This window comes from Cheilinus undulatus, linkage group 3 (genome assembly GCF_018320785.1).
Source record: "Cheilinus undulatus linkage group 3, ASM1832078v1, whole genome shotgun sequence".
NCBI classification, from domain to species: Eukaryota; Metazoa; Chordata; class Actinopteri; order Labriformes; family Labridae; genus Cheilinus; species Cheilinus undulatus.
Genome location: NC_054867.1, coordinates 48,011,860 through 48,035,751, shown reverse-complemented (window position 1 = coordinate 48,035,751; position 23,892 = coordinate 48,011,860). Strand labels below are relative to the sequence as shown.

The following is a 23,892-nucleotide window of genomic DNA, read 5'->3' as shown; positions in this document are numbered from 1 at the left end:
CAGCTAATTTTTGACAGACTAAAACAAAAACAGCCTCCCTTTTATGTATTCTATAGAACAGTGGTGCTGGCAGGATGACAATCCAACGCACGCACAATAACCATTCCAGTGCATAAATGACACCTAAATGTTCCCACATCACACAGAGAGGAAGAGTGAGAGAGAGCGAGCGATGTCCTCCATATAGTGTATCTAACCAAAATATGTCAGTCGCCCCCCTAGTGGTCGGCTGCAGTAAAGGCAGTTCTCTGTATTATTTAAAGTGGTATATTGTGTACATTTTGTAAGAAAATAAAATTGTTTTAACAGTAATCTGGCCCCCACAGTGGCTTTCAAAAAAGCTTGTAAAAATGCACTTGACTCATATATGGCACATGCTCTGGCAAAGATTAGACACAGAAGTATAAATCTGGCTTAACACTAGCACAAAACATAGACATCCCCTCTAACGAATGTGTAGTTGAAGGTTTTTTATTCACATGTTGGAGCAAAGTAGAAAATGTCATAAGTTCAGCTCCTGTCATGGTTCTTTAGCTTTCAGAGAAATAATTTGTCAAGAAACTAATCCTCCAGTGATTTTGATAAGATTACAGTGAGTAGTGAAATGCTCTGAACTATCATTAAGCTTTGGTGAAACCATTCAGAATTCCCACTGATTACTTTGGGACCCCTGGGCACACAATAAAAAAAGTACAGCTTCATCAAATACTTATCTCTGAATTACTGTCAGTGAAAGTAAGCCAAGGATGACCTTGGTGCTTCCTCTCCACCATCCCCCCGCCAACACGCACACACCACCTACCCCCTCTATAAATAACCCCCCAGAGATGTGGACTCCAGGCCAGGGTGCTTAGTACGAGGGGATGTTGGGAGTGTTTCCTGTGAGTCCAGCTGTCTCCGGAGCTCTAAATCCCTTAATTATGAGGCCAGGGAAGGCAGTCTCTCGGGAGCATTAAACATGCTCCTGTTCTGCACATTCACCAATCCCATTTGCAGGTTTTTTTTTTCACTCTTGTTTATTTTTTTTCAGAAAGAAAGCAGGGTAATGGTGCTTGAGGATATAGAACAAGAAGGAGGTGGTAAACGCGAGATAGAGGGAGAGATCATTATTGATGTAACTGGCACAGCAGTACTACGGGGGGACAAAAGGAAGTAAATGCTGCTTTTAATGCAGCGCTGTGCGGGCGGGCTCTGAACAATGGAGAGAGAGGGATGGCTCATGGGACCTCAGGCACATTTTATACATTTCTACACATTTGCAGTGTCCCGCTTTTAAGTTTTGGGATGTGTAGTGACATTATATAATGGGATGTAGCCAGCAGTGAAACCCAATCTTTTGTGTGGTATCAGTTCTAAGTTTCTCCCAGCTATTTGGGATTAGTGGGACCTGATAAGTTTAAAAACTGAGGATTATCTTTGAACAGGAAGTAGATTTTGAAAACACATTAAGTCCTCTTAAAGGGACAATGATACAGTTCATGTGACACAATGAAGTAGCCAGTGTACAATCAATTGTAAGACTATCCTGTACAAGGTCGTCTATTGGGGGGGGGAGCTTTCTGGGGTCCAGCCAAACTGGGGCCAGCAAAATCATGGTCCATTGTAGAGTTAAGCAGTGGTATTTTATATTTAACCTGAATAATAACCACTCTGATCAAAGAAACATTTTATTTAGTTATTGAAATACATTAAAAATAGCTAAAATGGGTTAATAATGGCAAAAAATGGTGGAAAAGGTGCTGAAATTGGATTTTAAAAGGATCAGAAATAGGTTAGAAATGCCAAAAAAAAGATTAACGGGGCAAAAAAAAAAAAAAAAAAATGGCCAAAAAAATTGGTTTAAGTGGCAAAAATGGGAATTTTAAGTGGTAAAAGGGGATTCAACAGTGGCTGAAATGTTGTTAAACTGTCAAAAATAGGTGGTCATTTGGTGAAATGGGATGTAAGTTGATACAAACTGGCAAAAAGAGGTTGGCGGAGGCAGAAATAGTCAGAAACTGGCTAAAATCAGCATATCAAATTGTGAAAAGTGGCTTAAAAAATTGGTTAAAGGGGTTATTATTGGCAATAATGTGTCAACAGAGCCAACAATAGGCAGATAGTGGCAAGATTTGGTTTAGACATGGCAAAAACAGGCAGAAAAAAAGTGGTGAAAAGGATTTAAAATAGACAAAAAATCGGTTTTAAGTTGCAAACATATTAAAATTGGCGGGGAAAAGTGATAAGAAATGGTTAAAATTTGGCAAAATTAGTGTCAAGTAGCAATAGTGTAATTCAAAAATGTTCTTAAATTTTTTTTTAAGGCATCTGGAGACCCCCTCTCAGTGTCTCGCGACCCTATATGGGGTCCTGACCCCAATGTCGAGAACCCCTGCTTTAGGGTTACTAAACCCTGACACTTCAGCTGAAGTGCATTTACCAGTCAGTGAATCAGCATGGACGACCTTCATGCCATCACTATCAGCTGCAGCCCCATGTCATCTCTTCAACCAACAGATGCCATGAGTGGAGCGAGAGACAGTTGCTTAAACAGAGCTATGATAGAGAGAGAAAGCGAAAGAGACTAAGTTATTTTCTGAGTTTTTCACAGCAGTTACTTTCTAAAAAGCTAGAAACACACCAACAATTCTGCAGAGACATGAAGGAAGACTCAGGATTTTGTTTGACAGATTTCAACTTGCCGCGCGTCTCACTGCTCTGTCCTAATTCACTAACCTGACACGTTTCATATATCCACTGAATGAAAACTATCTCACATCTGTCCGGAAAACCTCCCATACAAAGTGTTTAGGAAGGGCAGGACCTTTAGAAAAACTCTCAGAAGGTGATTGGACAAATGTTCTGTCACATCTAATACGTCCAGTCAGAGAGACAAGACGAGACGAGGTGGGAGGCGTGCACAGCTCCCATAAGTAACATGAGCTCGACAGACAGGCCGTTTGAACAGTGGAGCTAGTAGGAGGATAAAATCATGCTGAAGCTGACTGAAACCAGGGAGAAGTGCAAACACACATTCTTCACCAGGAAAGGCTTTCAGTGTGGCTCTTTGCTCTTGTTTCAATAGAGAATTGTGTTCCAGTCTGATGAAACCTGATGTTGTAGCTCAATCTGAGCCATTGTACAGGCGCATCTCATTTTTATACTTTTATTATTTCCTGTGATTTCATTCAATAAGTGAAATTTCAATATTTTCTAGATTCATTTCATAAAAAGTGAAATATATCATAACTTTTGTTGTTTTAATCACAGTGATTATTAACCTGACTTGCCAGATGGATCTGGAAAACCTCTGATAGCCAGCGTTTGGGAGAGGGAGGAGCTTGGAAAAAAACTCGGAGGGTGATTGGGCCAATCAGAGCAACAAAATACGTGACGTTGTAGCCACTACAGAGGAATAAACTCCAGATAAACTCCATATAGAACAACATAATGCAAACCACGGCGACTATAGACGTGTCAGTACACGACTTTTGTTGTTTTTGAATAGAAAACAACTCCCTGCTGTTCTTTGTTCTTCTTTTAATGAAGAAATGTTGTCAGTCCAATAAAACTGGTGCTTTAGCAGCATCCGTGCTAATGTCTTCCATCATAACTTCACCGTCTTCTTGCTGCTGCCTGCTTACGTCAGGACTCCAACGCACCTGAAAGTACTGCCCCTCGACGCTGATTGGTCCTGTCACCAGGTTAGATGATTATGGCTTACAGCTCAAAAAATCTAAAATCTGTTATCTCAAAGTATTTAAATACTACAAAACATCAGTCCAAAAAGAGGAGTTATAAAACAGAAATATTGGCCTTTTGGAAAAAATATGCTTTTTATGCACTCAGTAATTGGCTGGAGCCTCTTTTGCACAAATTACTGCAATGGCGCTAATCAATCTATGGCACTGAAGGGGTGTTATGAAGCCAGTGTTGCTCTGTTAGCAGCCTTCAGCTCGTCTGTATTGTTGAGTCTGGGATCTCACTTTCCTCTTGACATTTCCTCAGAAATTCTCTTAGAGGTTCAGGTCAGGCCAGTTGGCTGGCAAACCAAGCAAAGTAATACCATCGCCAGCAAACCAGTATCTGGTAGTTTTGGTTTCCCTGTGGGCAAGGGCTAACCCCGAATTTCCATATAAAGTGTGTGCGCCGCAGAACGCTGGCAAATCTGCACTGCACTGCAGAGCACTTCGCTCCCTCTCTAGTCTATCAGAGCATTTTCATAACTGGCGCTCTGGACTGGCAGCGGCACGTGCCTGGAGTGCCACTCCGCTCCGCTTCGTTTCGATACACTGCAGGTTTCAGCCCCGGCTGCTGCCAAACCTTGTAAATTCACTGTCATTCAGAAAGCATCAACCATGGAAGTCACAAGCGTAGAACATCTGGTTCTTTCAAAATAAAACACAATGCACCGACTCCCGATAGTAAATCATCACTTTATCAACATTACGTCTCATCCTGCAGCGAGAGCAAAGGGTCACTGAGAGATCAGTGGGTCACAGAGCTTCAATGGCACCATTGATGAGGAAAAGTTAACTTTGGGGGATATTTAGCCAACAACGACAGTTGTTTTCAATGCAGTCTTTTTTTAATAAAGAAATGTGGTGCTATTCTGTTAAAACTTCTGCTATACTTTAACTTATACTAAAGTATAACCACTGCTATACTTCAGCTACATTCGTGATCATCGCTATATGGGTGGCAGCCATCGCTACTGGCTTTCAGTACAACTAGCCCATGCCTATAGCTGCCACCTCCTGATGCAGTTTTGCCCAGTTCATTCCCAAACCAGGAACAACTGTTTCAGGTTGGAGCTTTGCAAGGTGGATTTGCCTGATGATTGCCAGTCCATTTGCTTTGCAAGGATATTAACTCACAGCTTCTATTCCTGCTAACCAACTGATTCAGTGGTCAGTAAGTATGTTATTTGAAGTCCCATCTTTTCAGAGATGTATGCATTCATGTATCTGTTACAGACAATGTAGAGGGATAGAGACTTCATGGGCACACAAGTGTATGGCAGGACTATAAGACATGCCAGCAACCCATTCGATCAGTCAGGGGCAGCTGGATGGGCTGTGGTCGCCTTTTTGAACACTGCTCAACAAACAATGTACGACCAGGTTGAAAGTTGGCCTGGTTCCAGTTGAGTGTATCTCAAAGTTTGTGTCTGAATTGTATAAATAAATGCCCAGGTTTGGTGCATACGGTGCAAGTTGTGTGAGTAAAATAAGATTTTCATGTTTTTAATTCTAAAACCTTTTCCTAAGTCAGGTACAAAAATAAGATTTGAAAGTTTTTACCTTATTTTTTAAGGGTGCCATGTGCCTTGAAGATGTAAAAACTACCCAACCGAGAGGGAGACTAAATCCTTCATGCTCGATGGAAATCACCAAAAACTGGACATGAAAAGTGATATTAAGGCTTTTATTTTGCTTTTCTAAAAAATGATTACCTTCTTTGGAGGAAAAAGCTCTGTGGTAATCAGAATGCCAGGCACAGAGCGTGAACAGTCTTCTGTACACTGTGTATCTGAGCAGTTTACATTATGTAAAGGAAACGGAGCGACGCTGCTGAGAGGATTTGGAATTTTTATACGTGCACTTGAATTTTTCAACTATTCAAAGAAATGTCAAAGCTATCGACACCTTTTTACTTCTTTTCTTAAAGTTTTTCTACTTTTGATATTTTTTCCCCAAGGACTTCTGTTGTTTACCAAACTCAACTGTGGTTGCTTTTTTTGCATTTCAACTCATAAGTTTTGCTCTCAGTGGTTTTGTATGAGGACTGTATCAGAATCAACATACGACACACTGACCTTGACAAGAGAAATGTAAAAGTTCCTTCAAAATATTAGTATGCAGACTTCAGTTAGGCAGAAGCCTCTACTAAATGAAGTATAACATCATGAAAATATTAGCTGAACCTTTAAGACGTGAAGAGATGCAATTAAATGAGGTATGAAAGGCTTACACTCCATCATCATAAACAACTGTCTTAATCCAACAGGGCTGTTATGTTTGCAGATGTGCACGGGAGGTCTTGGTTTTAATCATGTCAAATATTTCACCAAGGCTTACTGCGGTCTTTGGCTTTGACTTCCATTAAGTGAGCCCCAAAACCACAGGGCAGAAAACAACAGAGCAGTGTGATCGATGTCGAGCTCTCCTGAACTAACATGACCTGAAGGTTGTCTTAGTGATTTCATTCCAACTAAACAAAAAATCTCCTTAGTGCTGCTTTGGAGAAGTGCTTTTTTAATGGGCTATAAATACTATTATCAATCTGACTGTAACACTAATTAATGCAATGAGATTTAATTTCAGGAAATTAGCTTTGTCTTAATTAAATGAGGATGTTAAGGTGGAATTACTCCTTACAGATTGCTGCATAATCTTTTGATGTCTTTGTATTTACAGCTGCTAATAATGTTAAAAATGAATCATAATTTTTAACTGCATATTAAAGATTCACTTGGAGGGCTTCATGCAGGAAAAAATTGACAGCAGCTTTGAGAATATATTAACTGGACTCCAGCATGGAGTTTTTATGGTATACAGCAATCGATATTATAAATATATAAAGCTGGATTGTGTTTTTTTTTATTGTATTGTTCATTCCGTGCATATGGGAGCAGCTTCACCACCTCAGAGGCTCTCCAACACTTGCTCCTGAGTGGAGTACTTGAGCATGATTGGTCAGGAACAGACACCTCTGACAGCCTCTCGTATGCCAGGTTGAGGCAGGCTTGTCAGTAAGCTAATTGAGTGTTCTAAGGTTAATTTACTGCCATATGAATCCCATCAATAAGCAATTAAGAGGTGTGGAAACACGGAGGCACCCAGGCTAGCAGCTGAACCCCCACCCCCAGCCCCCTCCCACGTCTTTAATCAATTAATTTCCGTGGCATGTCTGTTAAAGACTGCTTGATAGATATACATGTAAAGTGACGCCAAGAAGCCACGGCTCCCTAAGTGACCTTTCTTTCTGCCTTATCGGCCTTAAAGGGTTGCTGATATATTCAGAGGAGATCTTTAGGGATTCTTAACTGATTTCATAAAGGCTTCTCTCCAAGATAGCAGCTTTTTAACCCTTTGAAGACAGCCTAGGGCCTCTACTTCCTGTTAAAGATTACCTTAAATTGCTGTGATAATTGTATAAGACATTCTTTGTGGAAAAGAAAGCTAAGGCTTTCATCTGTCTTCATAGGGTTTCATTCATAAATGTCTTTATGTTACACTACAGCATGGCGAAAAATGTGAACATTGTGAGCTAAAGCCTTAATCTGGCTTTTTTGAAAATACATCATAGTAAAAAAAGACTATTACAACCTCTAATTGGGGTTGTCAAAATTATCAATTCTTTAAAGTCCCTGTTAAATGAAATCCAATAGTCTTAGCACTGTTGGAATAAGGTTGCTGTAAACATGTGAAAACAGAGATCTATGTGACTGAATTATTGGATTTAGACCGTTGTAAAATTGATCATGTTTTTCCTGGCTAAGCTTGATTTAGTCAGCCCTTGAAGTCGGCTGCTATGCTAAATTACTCACTGCCCCCTGATGCTACAACATTATAAAATCACCAATCACTTCATTTCAGTACAGTCTGTTGTTCCCTGATGTTACTGCCTTCATTGAAAGTTAACAGCTCGTTACATACTGTGTTTTTGTTCGTTGTGAGGTAAATTTACCAAATCTGTCAGCCACAGTGGCCTGCCTGTCATTTAAAGTTACATAATGGAGAGATTTGTACCAGAAAACAGTAAATAAAATCCCCAAGTTTTGTCTCTCTGCTCTGGCACAGAGAACCACATGAAGCAAACACAACCCTAGTAGATACTCAGTACTTAAAGTGAACTTTAAGTTAAATAATTCTTACTTTTACTTGAGTAATTTTACAGACAAGTACTTTTACTTTTACTTAAGTAGATTTAATCCAAGTAATTGGACTTTTACTTACAACAGTTGTGTGCTTTTTCCAACCCTGGCAGCCACCCAAGACAAGAGGGCCCCTGTAGCTGTTTTGTAATGACAGTCTTTCTGGTGCAATGCTATTGAATCCAATGTAAACAACAGTGAACTGCTAGCACTGATAGCATCTCATAGGAACGGCATGGTTTACCACCATTTTGATCTTATAGAATGGGGTTGAAATTGTCCAGAGGCTGTTTCAGGTTATATTCTTGTATAACTAAAGACTTGAATGATGATATTCAGCACAGGAACATGGATGTAAATCCCAATATTGGGGTGGAAGGCCAGCAGTGCTAGCTGCTACCATTAGCCACATTCTGTAAACCAACTTCACACTACCAACAGATTAAAGTTTTTCTGTGTTGCTTTTAATTTTGTTTTGCCCTGATAGACCATACCGAAAAGCATATGTAGTTTATTGTAACATAAGATGGAGCATACTGTAAGTGTCATTATTGCCAGTGCATAATAATAAAGAAATGAAACCTAGCAATATGCTTCCAGGACTTCATGTTGCTTTTTTTTTCCAGCTGGACTGAACCTGTACTGAACCATGTCCTCTGTGACTGTGTTATTTTGAGAGCTTTCTTTAATTTTATTCCGTTCTTGTCTTTAGATCAAATGTCTTTTAGTTTTAGTCACATTTTAGCCATTTCTACCCTTTATAGTTTTAGTCTAGTTTTACTCCACAAAACTCTTTAGTCTTTAAAACGTCCTCACATTTTAGTCTTTACTTTGAGTCCAAGCATTTATTCTTTTGCCTAAATCTGGTACCAAATTATAGTGTGTTCTATGCTCTGTCAAACCTGGGATCCCTGCTTTCTACAGCTGAGAGGCAGAATAATTGTAGATGCATTGTATTTTGACATGTTTACCCACAGTGGAGAGGTATTACAGTTTTTGAATGTCTGAAGAAAACTAAATTACATTTTAGTCTCATTTTAGTCATCTTGACAAAACCAAACAAACTTTTTGTCTCTTTTAGTCATCAGGATCTATGACTAGTCTTGTCTAGTCTTTCTCATGGTAAAAAGAGTGTCAATGAACTTTTTTAGTCATAGTTTTAGTCGACAAGATGAACCATAACATCTCTAATCCAGTTTTAGAATTAAATATTCTGGAGTTATGACATTTTCATTTTATATAAATTGTGCAAAACAAACTGAAACTTAAAGATATGTTGTCTATGTTTCTCTCCTTTGAACTGCTCTGGATCAATATTTGTTACAGCATATGCATTTTCTGGTTCATTTTAGCCTTAGTCTCACAACTTTGATTCAGACTGCACTGTGACTAGCATAACCATTTTGCTCAGCTGTACAGATTCTAGTGGTCTTATGTATGTCAAGCTTCTCCAAGGACAGAAAAATAGCAGACTCTCTCTGCTCAATCTAAAAGTAAAAGCATCGTCCAACTCCGAAAATGAAAGACCCATCTAAGAGCAGAAAACATTTCAAATATGGACATTGTACAGATTCCACTCACCAGTTCCAATAAAACTCAAGTGATGCGTGCAGCTGGCAGTCATTTTCTGCAGTGCCTTCAGTTATAACTTGCTTTGTGATATTTTCCTGAATCAGCCACACTGAGGTCTTAGAAGTATTCTGATTTAAGCCTCAATATGAGGACTAGAAAGCTGCATGTTGAACAGCTGATTTTCTAGGGGATGTGGGAGATTTCCATTCATTAACTCCTCCTCTCAGTGTACCTCTGTAATGCTGTGAAGTCGACTTCACATGTTCTCCCTTTAGGCTGTCATGACATACTATCTGGAATCCCTGGAGGGATTCACGGGGAGGGTTCATGATATGATATGTATGAGATTTTCTACCTTATCAGCCTCATCCGACTCACATGAGCCCAGGGGACTTATGAACATATTGTCACAAACATCCAGTTACCATTCTGAGTGGATTTTCTCTCAGAAGGTACTTCCATTCTTTGGGAAAAAAGGTCAATACCATGCACTGATAAGCTAACCTGGCACACCAGATGGAGTTTGTTCACACAACCATCTGGAAAAACACTCATAGACAAAGGGCTCAAAGGGCAGAGCCTTTGGAAAAAAACTTGGAGGGTGATTGGAGAAACGTTCTGTCTGTCACATCTTTACGGACCAGTCAGAGCAAAAAAACACATGACGTAGCCGCTACCAAGCTGCGCCCCTACCAAAGGAGTAAATCCATAGAATTTTGTTGTTTTTGAAAAGAAAACAACTCACTGCTGTTCTTTGTTCTTCTTTTAACAAAGAAATGTTGTCAAGTTCTGATAAAACTGGCACTTTAGCAGCATCTACGCTAATCTCTTCGGCCTGATGTTGCTGCTCGCTTACGTAACGACTCTGCCGCACCCGAAAGTACTGCCCCTCGTCGCTGATTGGTCCTGTCACTTTCTAGCCAGGCCCAAATGGTCCCCATGGGAGCTTTGCAAGATGGATTTGCCAGTGAGAAACACGGAAATGGGCGTATCCATCTGCTTTGCAAGGTTGTTTGAAATGCATTATCTGTACCAACCTCAGAGTAAGGCCTAGGCTGCTCAGCAGTACTGGGCCCAGGGCTGTTGCTCCACAGCAAGATGGTTCCTGGTTCAAATCCTGGTCAGACAGGACCTTTCTGTGTGCTGTTTGCATGTTCTCCCATATGTGGATTCTTTCTAGGTACTTTCGCCTTCCTCTACAGTCCAAAGACGTGCTTGTTAGGTTAACTGGTGGTTCTAAATTGCCCGTAGATGTGAGTTATGAGTGTGATTGGTTGTTTTTCTCTATATGACCAGCCCATGATACAACATGCCATGTGGCTGAATTGAAAATGGATGATGGATGGACGGACATCCCTACGCAAATCCTTAAAAAATCTGTAATTTAGGTTGCCTGCTTTTGATTAATCCAATTATTTTTATATGCAAATATTTTGAAATACACTTTAATTACTAGGTAGTGGTCTCATCACACTAGTTTAAGGGAAAATTATTGCTATTATGATCTCCACCCACATGGATAACAAGAATGATTGCTTTTATTACAGAAAAGCTTGTGGAGTGTACTGAACAAATAAAGAAGAAGAAGAATATCTGAGGGTGGATAAAGTTTCACAAAGCGTTCTTTCTGTCCTCCACAGCACCTCCAAACAACATATCGGTGGTGGCAGAGAACACTCCAGCCCCATTCAGTCGGTACCAGGCCCAGAATTTCACTCTCGTCTGCACTGCAAAAGGAGGGAAACCAGCCCCATCGGTGAGTTCTTCTTCAAGATATGCACCATGCTGTTTGTCCACAAAGGACCTGCCTTTATAGCACACAGAGCCCAGTTGTTTACAGAGGAAAAGAAACCACATTGCATGTTGCTGCCAGGGTTTTTTTTTTCTTAAGATATCAGCATACAGACCACTTCCAGGAAAAAAGGCGCTTTAAACAGGATTTCAAAAGATGCAAGACAACAGCAAAATCCTTGATCTCGGAGCTTCCCGCAGTGTTATTTGCTTAAAAATGCCGCTGGATACAAGCTCTGCTCAGATTATACCACACACACAAACACAGAAAGATGGTGTATTCCTCCAGTTGTTTAAAGGAGCTTTCAACGGGGCTGCTGTTCCACTCATTACAGCCTGACCTGTGATTGATTAGCAGCACTAATTTAGTCATGCCATGTAGTCATTAAAAAAGGTAGATCAAATTTAGGAAACAGACACATTAGTGTTATTGATGGTCACACGCAGGGCAATTAATCTAACAGCAATGACATGACAGTGATGATTGTACACACAACTGTCGTAGTACACATGCAGCAACACATCAGCATGCACATGTATTCAAACAGGAAACAAATCAAGAGTAAGACCCACACAAACTTTCTTTCTTGACTTTTTGAAGAGCAGAGCAAGGTCTTGCAAATATATCCATGCACACGCTGCTGTACTTGGTGGCGTATAAGCCCACAGTCTCTGTTTGAGAGCGGTCGCTCACTGTTTGTTCCCACTGGGTCATTAATCATCATCCATGGGTGTATGGAAATGGACTCCAGACCCTGAACACACCTTTCTCCTGCAATTATGAGCCCACTGAGAGGTGAATACAAGGTGAATATTATTTCCGTCTCTTGGGTATTTCCTGGTTGACACTGTGATGAGTGAGGTTCAGCCCCGTTGTGATCTCACAGGGGGCCTTAAGCCATTAAAGATGGCACGGCAGGATCCTCAGTCCAACACTTCATGGAGAATAAGAGAGAGATTGATGGGTTTCAGCTGGTTGGTAAGACTTGTTTGTCTCAGTGACAGAGGCCAAGTCATATTACTGATCATTTCCTTTCAGTGGTTCAGCAAATATTCATCCAGGCATGTAACCATGCCAGACAATGATGATGGCTATGGTATACAGCGTTGGGTGGCATTACTTTTGAAACTAACTCGTTAGATTACTGCGTTACATACTGAGAAAAGTAATTTGTGACGTTACTGTGTTTCCTACTTCTAAAACTAACGTGTTACTTCTAATTTCCACATACAGTGAAAGCGCCGCAAACCGTTAGTGAATCATACTGCAGAGCAAATCGCTCCCTCTCTAGTCTATCAGAGCATTTCCACAGCCGGCGCTCCAGATTGGCAGCGGCGCATGCCTGGACCGATACTTTGCTCCGCTTCATTCGAGATATGCTGCAGGTCAGTTTTCAGCACCAGCAACTGCCAAACCGCGTCAATACCCATTGACCAGAAAGCTCCAGAAGAGGAAGTCACAAGCATAGAATATCTGGTTCTTTCAAAATAAAACACAATGCACGGACTCTCGGTCATAAATCATCACTATATCAATATTACATCTCATCCTGCAGCGAGAGCAAAGGCTCACCAAGAGGTCAGTGGGTCACAGAGCTAGAACAGTACCACTGATGAGGAAAAGTTAACTTTTGGGGATATTTAGCCAAAGAATTTGCATTTTTACCTTCCTAATATACTCCCTCAATGGTGGAAGCAATAATATCATGGACTTATACCGGAAAGGATGATAAATTAACCCTAAAAGGTAAAATAGTCTGCTGTTGACATACTATTCCTGCTTGAACTCATACTTCTCCCACGATCTCTTCCTGCTGATCAGGGCTGTGTGCTGTGGCGCTGCGCTCAAGACATGCTTCCAGTAGGCGAGGTCGCTCGCCTTCGGTCGGACCAAACCCGCGGCGCTTCGGTGTGCTGTGCAGTCGTCCTATGTGGAAATTGCGGGTTAGAGTACTTTTGTGTTACTAAATATTAAAACCCTTTAGCCTCTCGTTCCACTTGGCGGTTGTAAAAATTACAGATAACGACCACACGTCTGCATCTGAATGTGCAGACTGTAATGCCAATGTACAGCCGAATTTACAGCCTATAGTCTGTATCTCTGCAGCGTGAGAACACCACTAACAGACAGGAAAATGTTTACAGCTCTTTAACATGCTCACACTCTGACACAAGCTGAGCAGAGGCAGACAGAATCACTGGAACGCTGTGCGTAATAGCAGCTCGTAATTGGAAGGGCTGCACAGCTGATTCAATGAAAGCAAACGGAGCTTTTAAACATACGTTTCACTGTGATGCTGTTCTTGTGCCTTTTATCCAAAGATCCATCATAATGGGGATAATTCCGCAGTGTTATGCTGTCATCTCTGTCATTTTGCTGGTTTAACAAGCCAACAATGCGCACATAATGACACAGAATGTTTACCTTTTGCTGGCACGGCGCTACGTGCCAACGTGACTACAGGAAAAAAGAAGGCCAAACAGAGCAGATGCTTTAAGGAGCTTCCTTTTTTTTCTTTCTCCCTCTTGAAGCCACAGAAGAGAGAGGAAATTTGGGATTTTTCACCCTAACCCTAACCCTTTCATTCAGTAACGGATTACTTTTATGAAAATGTAACTAATAACGGGATTACTTGAATTGTAAAACTAAAGCGTTACGTTCCTCGTTACAACAAAAAAGTAATCTGAGTACTCTAACGGATTACCTTGTAAGGCATTACCCCCAACACTGTTGGTATATGATAATAACAATGAACCACAGCATGTTCTGCTGAAAAATATACACATTTTGAAGGGTGAGAACCCACGCCGTTGTAGAATTGAATAAAAGATGTAGAAAAACATCATTTGTTCAGTGACATCAGTGTTTTGCCAGCTGTACTGAACAATTGTTAGAATATCTACATGTCAAAATGTCTCTAGGATGTGGGCACCCCTAAAGATTTGCATCTAAGCTCACAGCTGAGCTGCATCCATTCCTCCTCTGGTCACCATGTTACAGGCTTACAGTACATCTAATACACGCATGTAGCTACCGCCTCTGTCTCCTCAAAGGGTGCTGACTGGTCTGGGCAAGCAGAAGACTGATCTGTCTGATGACAGACATGGAATCTGGCCAATCCCTCATCCTCCAGACAAAACAACTCTCAAAGGAAAACTTATACAAAACCCTGATCATCCTACACATGTCTCCAGCATCTTCAGAATGTCTCATTTTGTTCACAAACTTTATCTGATTCTGTTCAACTGCAGGGAGACAGAAAACACACTGGGAGCCTTAAAAGGTCCTGCACACCCACACTTGTTCTCACTTATTCTGTTTGAAGTCATGTGTTAGTAAAGTATGCTCAAAGTTCCCTTAAGTCACCAAACTTCACACTGCTTTTCCACACTTTCAGATTAAACAAAACCAAGCGGAGAGTCAGATGTTAGCAAATCATGATTTGTTTACAGCCACTCTGGCCTGAGAGGAGGTTTAATGAGGCGTTCTGAGTGAAAACACCTGTGTTTGAGCACCCTGTGTGAAGGACCTTTAATGTTCCCAGTGCTCTTATAACTGGGGTTATTATAAAAATGAATATGAAATCATATTTGTGAGTCATTGTGTGTGCCAGAAAACTATGAGAGGAAATAAACTTTGAAATTTAGACATGGAGAGAATCTAATTTTAGAGTTGCTTATTGGCTTTTTACTACACCTAACAGGGAAACATGAACTAAGTTAACGCTGGAACGATGCATGATATGAAGTCTGCAGAATCCAAGCAAAGTGAGAAAGGAAATATTTTCAGATTGGAAAGTTGCATTGCCTCCATGGGGAGTCGATTATTGCCCATCACAGTTGCCAGATACTGTCTAACTAAATCAAAACTCAGGAAATTAAATGTGACAGGTTGCACTAATAGATTTTTAAGGCACAGCCTTGGTGCTGGAGTCTTGGAGATCTTGCAATGCAGCCCTTAAACAAAAAAGGAAATATTCCTTTTAAATATAATGAGAATGTCTGAGAAAATTATTGGCTTTTATAGACAATATGAGCCTTTGTCTGAATTGTCACTGAGCTAAGTGCATGAGTTAAAAGTGGGGAAATGATCCGTGATAGCTACAGCCCAAACTAAATTCTCTACCGGGAGAAAATTAGATTTTTAAAGAAGTTGTTGGTTATATTAATGAAAATAACCTATTTCTGTTCTAAAGTAAAAGTATTTAAAAAAAAAAAAAAGTTCAGGCCCTGAAAAGAACCGAGTATGTAACATGAACAAGAAGCAAAGGTTACGGAAGCTGACTTTGCTTCAGTTAACAACTAGGGCTGTCTATACGTTAATGTTTTTAACTGTGATTTATTATTGAATTTTGATGGTTCATCATGATTTTAGTTATTTTAGATTTTTTAAAATTGTAGTCCACATTAAGAATGTAAGAAATTATTGTCCAAAAAGTACAGGTTTGTATATTTGATCATGATGAGTTCATAAATTACACTTGTTTATCACAAGATGTGCACTTATTTGGGACTATGATTAATACTTTGATAGGAAGTATGAGAAGGTACTGGGTTCATGCTCTGAAACCCCAGGGTTCAAATCAGACACTGAGGCCAGTACGATTTTTTGAGAGGGACCTGGATGCATCGGAGGACCTCCACTTCACACTGGAAGATGGATGAGCGCCACCATATCTCGTCTTCTGATACCAGAAGTCACTTGAACTGAACGGCTTCTTTGTTGTTTTCTTCATGCATCACCGCCATATTAATATAGGCAAGTTCATCACATAAGGAAATGTAAATAGATGAAAAATATGTGACTTTTCAGACTGAAAACACAGCGATTACACAACATTAATGTTACGAAATCGATTTATGATCCAAATTCAAGTATCACTTTGCACAGACATAAAATGGGACTTTGGCTTGCTGGACGCTGACATCACCACCATGTTGCCAGAGGCAAGTCCACTACGTCATTCAATACAGTAGACAAGGACTGTGCACGTTTTCAGAATAAAAAGCTCAAACGACAAGATTACATGAATTTTATTAATCATTTAATAAATGATCCATATAGAAATAATAACTGATAGTGAAATATAAGTATATAAATAAGTTATGAATTGTTTTTCTTGCAGACGGCCCATTTTGGCGGAGGTGGTTGGGCGCAATAAACACTGAACCGTGAAAAAGGCCTTGTTGTGCAAGTTATCGGAATAAAAAGGTCAAATGATCAGATTAATATATAAATATGTACAAATTCAAAATAAGAAATATCTATAAATATATGAAACTTTATCATATATAAAATTATTTTATTTTAATTCATGGAGTACGTCTTTTTGTTTAACTGAGAAAACACAAGAAAGTGGATTCTGCTTTTACGTTTCACTGTCAGTAAATATTTTAACACGGATCATTTTTTTAAATGATTTATTAAAATCCATGCAATCTCGTAGTTTCCGAAAACTTGCACAATCCTTGTCTACAGTATCGAATGACGTAGTGGACTTGCCTCTGGCAACATGGCGGCGATGCCGACATCCAGCCAGTCTCCAGTCTCATATTGTGTCTCTGCTCAGTGATACGTGAATTTGGATCATAAATCAGTTCATTAAATTAAATGTAACGTTATGGCTGTGCTTGGTAACCCCAAAACCCGCAAATTTTTCATCTACTTGGATTTCCTTACTTGGCGGAATTGCCTCTGCTAACATGGTAGTGACACATGGAGAAAACAACAAAAAAGACATTCAGTTCAAGTGACTTCCGACGAGATATGGTGGCGATTTTCTGACTTCCGGTGTGAAGTGGAGGTCCTCCGATGCATCCAGGTACTCTTGGATATCTCAGGTGTACCCTTTGATTAACCTGAATTCTATACAGCTTGAAATCCAAGTTGTTCTTATTCAAAATTCACAGTTCACATGACAAGATGAAACCTTATAATGAGTCAAACACCAGTCACTTGATGATAATTTCCTACACACCAGACATTAACACAGTTCCTGGAACAAGGCAGGTATATTTAGTCGAAAAAAAAAGCCCCAAAAAGGTATGCAGAGGAATGTGGTCCTAGGAAGACCGTGGATAGAAACACTCTGACTTTATCCACATGCTCAGATACTGTGAGCGCCACACCGCCCTGCCCACTCATCACCCCATGCACTTCACTAAAGTACGCCTTAAAGGGCAAAACAGCATGTACGTAATAGTGGAACTAAAAAAATGTAATGTGGGGCAGCCTGGGTTCAAGTCCAACCTGTGACCTCTTTCCTGCCTGCCGTTCTCCACTCTCTACCTGATTTCTGATGCTATCTACAGTCCTGTCCTCTCCAATTACAGAAAAAAAAGCCCTTTAAAAAGTGATGTAGTTATTAGTTGCGGACCTTTAATGCATTGTGATTAGCATGTCAGCGCTGACAGCTTCAGTAAAAACCATTTAAGTTGAATCTTTTAAAATAAATTTAAAAAAAAAACTGTATTTGAGAGATCTCAACATTTACTGAGCTCTAGTCTTCAAATCAGTCGGAGAAAATTGCTGACAGTAATGTGTCACTGCAAGTGAAAGCAATTGTAAGCTCATCATAGATAAACATTATCAGAGTTTTTCCTTGAAAAGAAGACCAGATTTGGAAATTTTTTACACACTTTAAGCTGAGGACATATTGGTGGATGCAGCAGGAAGATAACCCGGTGCTGTGAATTCAGTCTTGGTACCTCTGTGAATAAGAACGGTCATTTACTGCCTCCAGAGTGAACAGCATTCTCATTTGTGAGTTGAAAATGGACCTGTTTGGTTCACTGTTCTCCTAAAATGTGCTCATTTAGTTCAGGCACAACGCTGGTAGTGATTTGTTCATATTTACTTCTTGAATGTTGAAAAATAAGTTGTCATATCGTGGCTTAAAGTGTAACTGCTGCTATATTTAATGACAGCTTCGCTTGGGTTCCTGTCAAAGTCGATAATATTTTACAAAAAGTACAATAGCTAGACAGAAATCCCACTGATTTAAACTGCCTACTTATTACATCGTCTACATAGAATTACAGTTGACTTCCGTCCAGCTTTAAAAATGAGTACAAATATCCCAATTAAACTGTGACCATTTGTTCTAATTGTGCTGTTGTCCACGGTCACGCTGCGTAACAAAACCTCATTATTAGCTCTGTAAGTATTTGCTTGCATGTTGCTGCTTTGGCCCAGTTATGTGCTGCAACTTCAAACAGCTCCCTGTGCTTTTTCATGAAACTCATTTAGTCTTTGTCGGAGCTGCTGCCCTGGGGCTCGTTGCAAAATGAGCTGTTGTCAGCTCTATTTTCAATGTCATATCACTGCGAGCCTACTTTCAATAGTGGCTCATAACTTCCCTGAGAAACGTTCGATTTCCTGATTTACCATTTTAACGGCTGCTAAATATGAACATTCAGTGTAGTGTTTCTCATTTAAATTATCTCTGTCCCCACAAGTACTAAAGTTTATTCCCCTTTAGGTTTGTGAGATAGAAACTGATGAAAGTCTTGTAATATTGTTTGGCCACTTGGGGAAACAAACTGTTGGACTATATCAGCATCTCAAAATTCACATGTTGAACTTTTAACAGCAGTGTATCCAAGCTTTTTAACAGGGTACTGATACAATTTTCCTTCATACTAGCTAAAAGAGTGGTTCTCAAATGGTGTGGCATGGCACACTACTGTGCCTTAAGGCAAGTCTAGGTGTGCCATGGGAATTGTACAAAACTTTATTACTACAACTTAATGGCAAGCACTGTAACCAGGCCAGCCCACAGATCTGGCTGGACCCCTGAAAACCCCCAGAGAATGGGCCCACCCCATTTGCGATTTATTAATGATATCAGTGTATTGGATCAGTAGCATTGGTGCTAGCATCCTGGCTAACAGGTATCTCTTTTAAGGCTGAAAAGCATGGCAAGCTGTTATTAGTTTGAAAATGGCCATTTTTGCCACTTCTTTTGATAACTTAAACCATTCCGCTGTCTTTTTTAAAGCCTTTTGCCACTTCTGATTACTACTTTTGACTTATTTTACCTCTTTTTTGCCACTTTTTACCAAATTTTGCTATTGTTTGGTCGTTTTTTCCATCACTTTAAACCCCTTTCTACCACCTTGTAGCAACTTTAACCCTTTTTTGCAACTTTTCCACCACTTGCGATTTATCCTACCACCTTTTTGCCAATTTGTGCCCACTTTTGCCTTTCTTCGACCACTTTTAGCCCATTTTTACCACCTTTTTATAATATTTAATCCTTTTAGGCCACTCGTAACTCATTTTTGCCACTATTTTGACACATTCAACAAGTTTTTGCCAATTTCAGCCCATTTTTTGGCCACTTTTTTTTTTTACCAATTTTCACCCATTTTTGACTGTGTTTTGCCACTTTTTGCTTAATTTTGCCATGCTTTTTCATCACTTTTAACCCATATTTGATCACTTTTGCCATCTCCATGATCCCCCAGTTGGCTGGACCCCAGAAAGTTCTCCTGTTTATCCCCCCTTATTGGCCACCTTGACTGTAACATTTTTTTTTTTTTTTTAAGTCTTTTTGGTATCAATTAAAATATGGTGTGCCTTGAGATTTTGGCTCAACCTTAGGTGTGCCTTGGGGGAAAAAAAGTTTGAAAACCACTGAGCTAAAGCACAATACTTCCTCCTCCTCAGTGCTCTGCTGGCCTGCGCTCACATTGCTTTAACCCTAACTGGCCAATCAGAATCAGCTTAACCAGCCGAGTATGCTTATGCAACAAGAAATCTAGCTCCGAGAAGCTTTGCTCTCAGTGTACAGGAATTAAACATTGTCTAAAACTACAAAGAAATAAAACAACTAAGATTTAGATTTGTACAAGCTCTTGTTAACAACATACGAGTCAATGTGCAATGATCTTTTGGTTGCAAGGTGTGCAAAGGGTGCTTAATAGACATGATTGAAATTGTGATTTGTGTAATGTTATGGCAGGGTTACATGACTTGGAGAAAATAGCTGGAAATTACTCACATTAATTGGTACAAATATGCATACCACAGTTATTTATTCCAGTTCTTGCATCAGAGTGACTACTGAGTGGTCATCATCTACGTCATTGACAGTAGACGTAAATTTAACATGTCTGCAGTTTAATGAAGGTGGAATAGCAGGTTCTTAGAGCATCATAGAGCATTATACATGGTAACGCTTCACATAAAGTTAAATAGTGCTAAAATAATGCCAGACTAATGCTGATTTAATTCATTAATAATTATGGAATGTGGGATTATGGGATGTATCATTAATTCTTGTTGCTCCTCATTAAAACATCATTTGCTTTATTGTTCACATGTAAACAGATTGAGAATGTTTAGTCACAGTTACTTTATTCAGTGATATGCTGCATTATATTAGACTATTTATAAATCTAATCCTTTGTCAAGTCCCACCCTCCTTCATTATTATTACTTGGTTAGAAAAAACCTTTTGTTACCATTTGAGACAACTAAAAATACAGCATACTGTGACTCACTTTTACTATTTGATTCTATTATAAACTATGATAGACTTAGGTGTAGAGCAGGGGTCTCAAACTCAATCACAGTAGGGGCCAAATTCTGGATTCAGGACTAACCTGAGGGCCTAACAGGGTCACCTTTTTAACCATAAACTGTCAGCCTCATTTCACCAGTAATAAAATATGGAAACAAAAACTTAGCACTGATGATAAACGATTTTGACATTTAAAAAGTTAAAAAGATAAGTTTAAAGGTCAGAATCTGAGAAAAGTAAACTTATTAGCTCAAAAGGTCAAAACAAGAAATTAAAATTGAAAAATAATGTATTTTTAATGGCAAATATATTAGAAAGATGTCAAAATAATGAGTTTAAAAGGTCAAAATCTAAAATAAAATTTGTAATCATGAAATGAAAAGTCAAAATATGATTAAAAATGTTTAATTTTAAGTCTAAAAGGTCAAACTATGGGAGTATGAAGTCAAAGCTTGAAGTTGAAAATAGGAGGTAAAAATTAAAATTAGAAATAAAAATTAGAATTATGAATCTTACAGCTCCAAATATTTTGAGAAGTCAAAATTATGAGTTAAAATGCTCAAAGTATGAAGTACAAAGTCAAAATCCTAAGTTTGAGTCCTAAATGTGAGATCCCAAACTGAAAATGTGAAATTAAAACACAAATTAATTTCTTTTCCCACATTCCTGGCTTCTTATTTAAATATTTTTACTCCTTACTTTTTCTGGTTTTATGACATAACAAGGATACGTTCACATTTCTATACTTGAGGAACTCTGCAGACCTTGTACTGATGGACCAGTAATAACAGAAATATGAGATCATCTTGCGGCTGGATTGAACTGTTCCACGGGCCAGATTTGGCCCCCAGGCCTTGAGTTTGACACCTGTGTAAGCCCAACTGAAGGCACCATCGAGCAGAAAGGAGGGTTAACACAACCCAGGTCATGCTCTGGATGTCCTTGCATATTACCAGGGCATGGTAAAATAATGTGTTGAAAAAATAGTCTGCATCTCTAGGGCACAGTAAGGAGTGGATGTGGCAAGGAAGTATGGCCTTGGGTACTGCACTTAGGTGGATAGTAATTTTGCATTGAGCTCCCTGTTGTGCTGTAGATGTCCTAAAACAACACTCTTAATATGTATCACCAGGGGTGAAAAAGCCAGGACTGAAGAATGGCAATGAGCTTGACCTTGGCTGCTGAGTGGCACATGTGTCCACCTGTGTCGAGCTTGACTCTTGCCACCCCCCCAACCTCCTTCAGCTCCTGGTTGGGGCACCCATGAGGAGTCCTTAGCACCCTACATGCCCTAAAATGTAGGCACATGACTGTATGTCTGATGGTTGTTGTGACAACTCATGTTAGTTGTCCTCAACAGCAAAGTGTCTGTCAACAGGTTGACATGTACCTTGCAAAGCCAATGAAATGGCCAGATTCTATGTCTGTCAAGGGTTTACAATTGAAAGTTTGTTCCTGGTCAGAGAATGACCGGACCAGTCCATGTCATTCTAGGGGGAAAAAGGCAGTAGCCAAGGATGTGATTTGGTTGCACTGCAAGCCTGTAAACAGCTGCTGATTAGCCAGGACTCCCCAAGCATGAACGCCCAGCTATGGGAAAGTGAGGTTATGGTCTTGCTGTCTGACCCAAGCGATCCATGCCCATCCCTTTATGACCACAGTGTACCCATCTTCTGAGCGGGATAATGCACAATGTCACAAAGCTCAAATCATCTCAAACTGGTTTCTTGAACATGACAGTTACCTCACTGTACTCCAATGGCCTCCACAGTCACAATATGACAGATCTCAGTCCATTAGAGCACCTTTGGGATGTGGTGGAACGGGAGATTTGAATCACGGATGTGCAGTCGACAAATCTGCAGCAACTGTGTGATGCTTTCATGTCAATATGGACCAAAACCTCTGAGAAATGTTTCCAAAACCTTGTTGAAACCGTGCCACAAAGAACTAGAGGCAAAATGGGTCCTTCCCAGTACTAGCAAGGTGTACCTAATAAAGTGGCCGGTGAGTGTATATCCCAGAGTTAGGTATTGTTTTACACAGCTGCTCCCATGCTGCTATAATTACAAGAGAATGAGGAGTGTTAAAGGAAATCATGAGATTACAGCGTATTAGATAAACAATGGGCTCAACTCTCTCAGTGCACTCTTGTTGGAAAATATGTATTTTCTTTTACCTCCATTGTACAGTCTTGGACACTAAAAGATTCCTATCTTCTGCTACAAGAAACCAACCAAACACAGTGACTGTGTCAAGCACTGTTCAGTGTTCAGCTGAGAGAAAGTGAAGAGAAAAGCTGGTAGGAAAGACAAGAGAGGTTGATTTTGCTGCACATAAACCAGATTCAAGTAATCAAAACCATGCGGCCAGTCTTAGATTGTGGTAAAATTACATGTTTTTTTCCATTGTGTGTTTCAATATTTAACAATAGGCACAGATATTTTAAAAAAATCCCACACAACAGAGGCCCTTAAATACTGAGCAACATCAAAACTGAATGAGTGAGAGTGTTTAAAAAGAGCGAAAACAGAAAAATCACATCCACTTATCGCACCCTCATAACTGCTTTACACTTTCTTGCTAATCACGACTCTACAGGCAGAATAGGCAACTCTTTAAAGCTCTCTTTCTCTTAAATTTGATTATAAATAAAAAAGTCCGCAGCATGGGTTTGGAGGGTTTGAAAGGCCTTTGGAAGGATTTTGAACTCTCCAAACCCTCATAGTCAAAGGTCCAAAATTTGTGTATTACTAGAAAATAATAATTTAATTTTTCCCTTATTTATACAAATAATGGCAGTGTAATAATGCCAGTAATTCTATCTGAATGAAACAAAGAGTTCCTTACCCTCTTAAAAGCACCACTTTGGTGTTTCTTCTTCCATAATGATTGTGAGGGAATGTGCATATGTGACGCAACGTTAAAACTGCATGTAGCTCAAAATATATCTTAAATCAGTGGTTTTTGGTCTAACATCAGGGCCCATCAGAAGCCAGAAGGACATGTTTGCTTACATTTTATTCCACTGTGCTTCCTCTGATAACCTTAAATGTTGGTTATTTTCTATAGCTCCGGAGAAATTACCACACTGTCATGGGATAACCAGCCTTACTATTCAAATATATAACAAGACAAATAAGT

The 23,892-nt window shown here is 39.6% G+C and overlaps 1 protein-coding gene across 3 annotated transcripts in view; it reads left to right on the top strand.

Moving 5' to 3' along the window:
• Nucleotides 1–23,892, top strand: part of igsf21a (immunoglobin superfamily, member 21a) — a 521,040-nt gene that overhangs the window by 412,437 nt on the left and 84,711 nt on the right. For all 3 annotated transcript variants that reach the window (XM_041783290.1, XM_041783288.1, XM_041783287.1), the window contains one exon: nucleotides 11,071–11,186. In XM_041783290.1, the coding sequence (XP_041639224.1) occupies nucleotides 11,071–11,186 (116 nt within the window). The remainder of the gene's footprint in view (nucleotides 1–11,070; nucleotides 11,187–23,892) is intronic.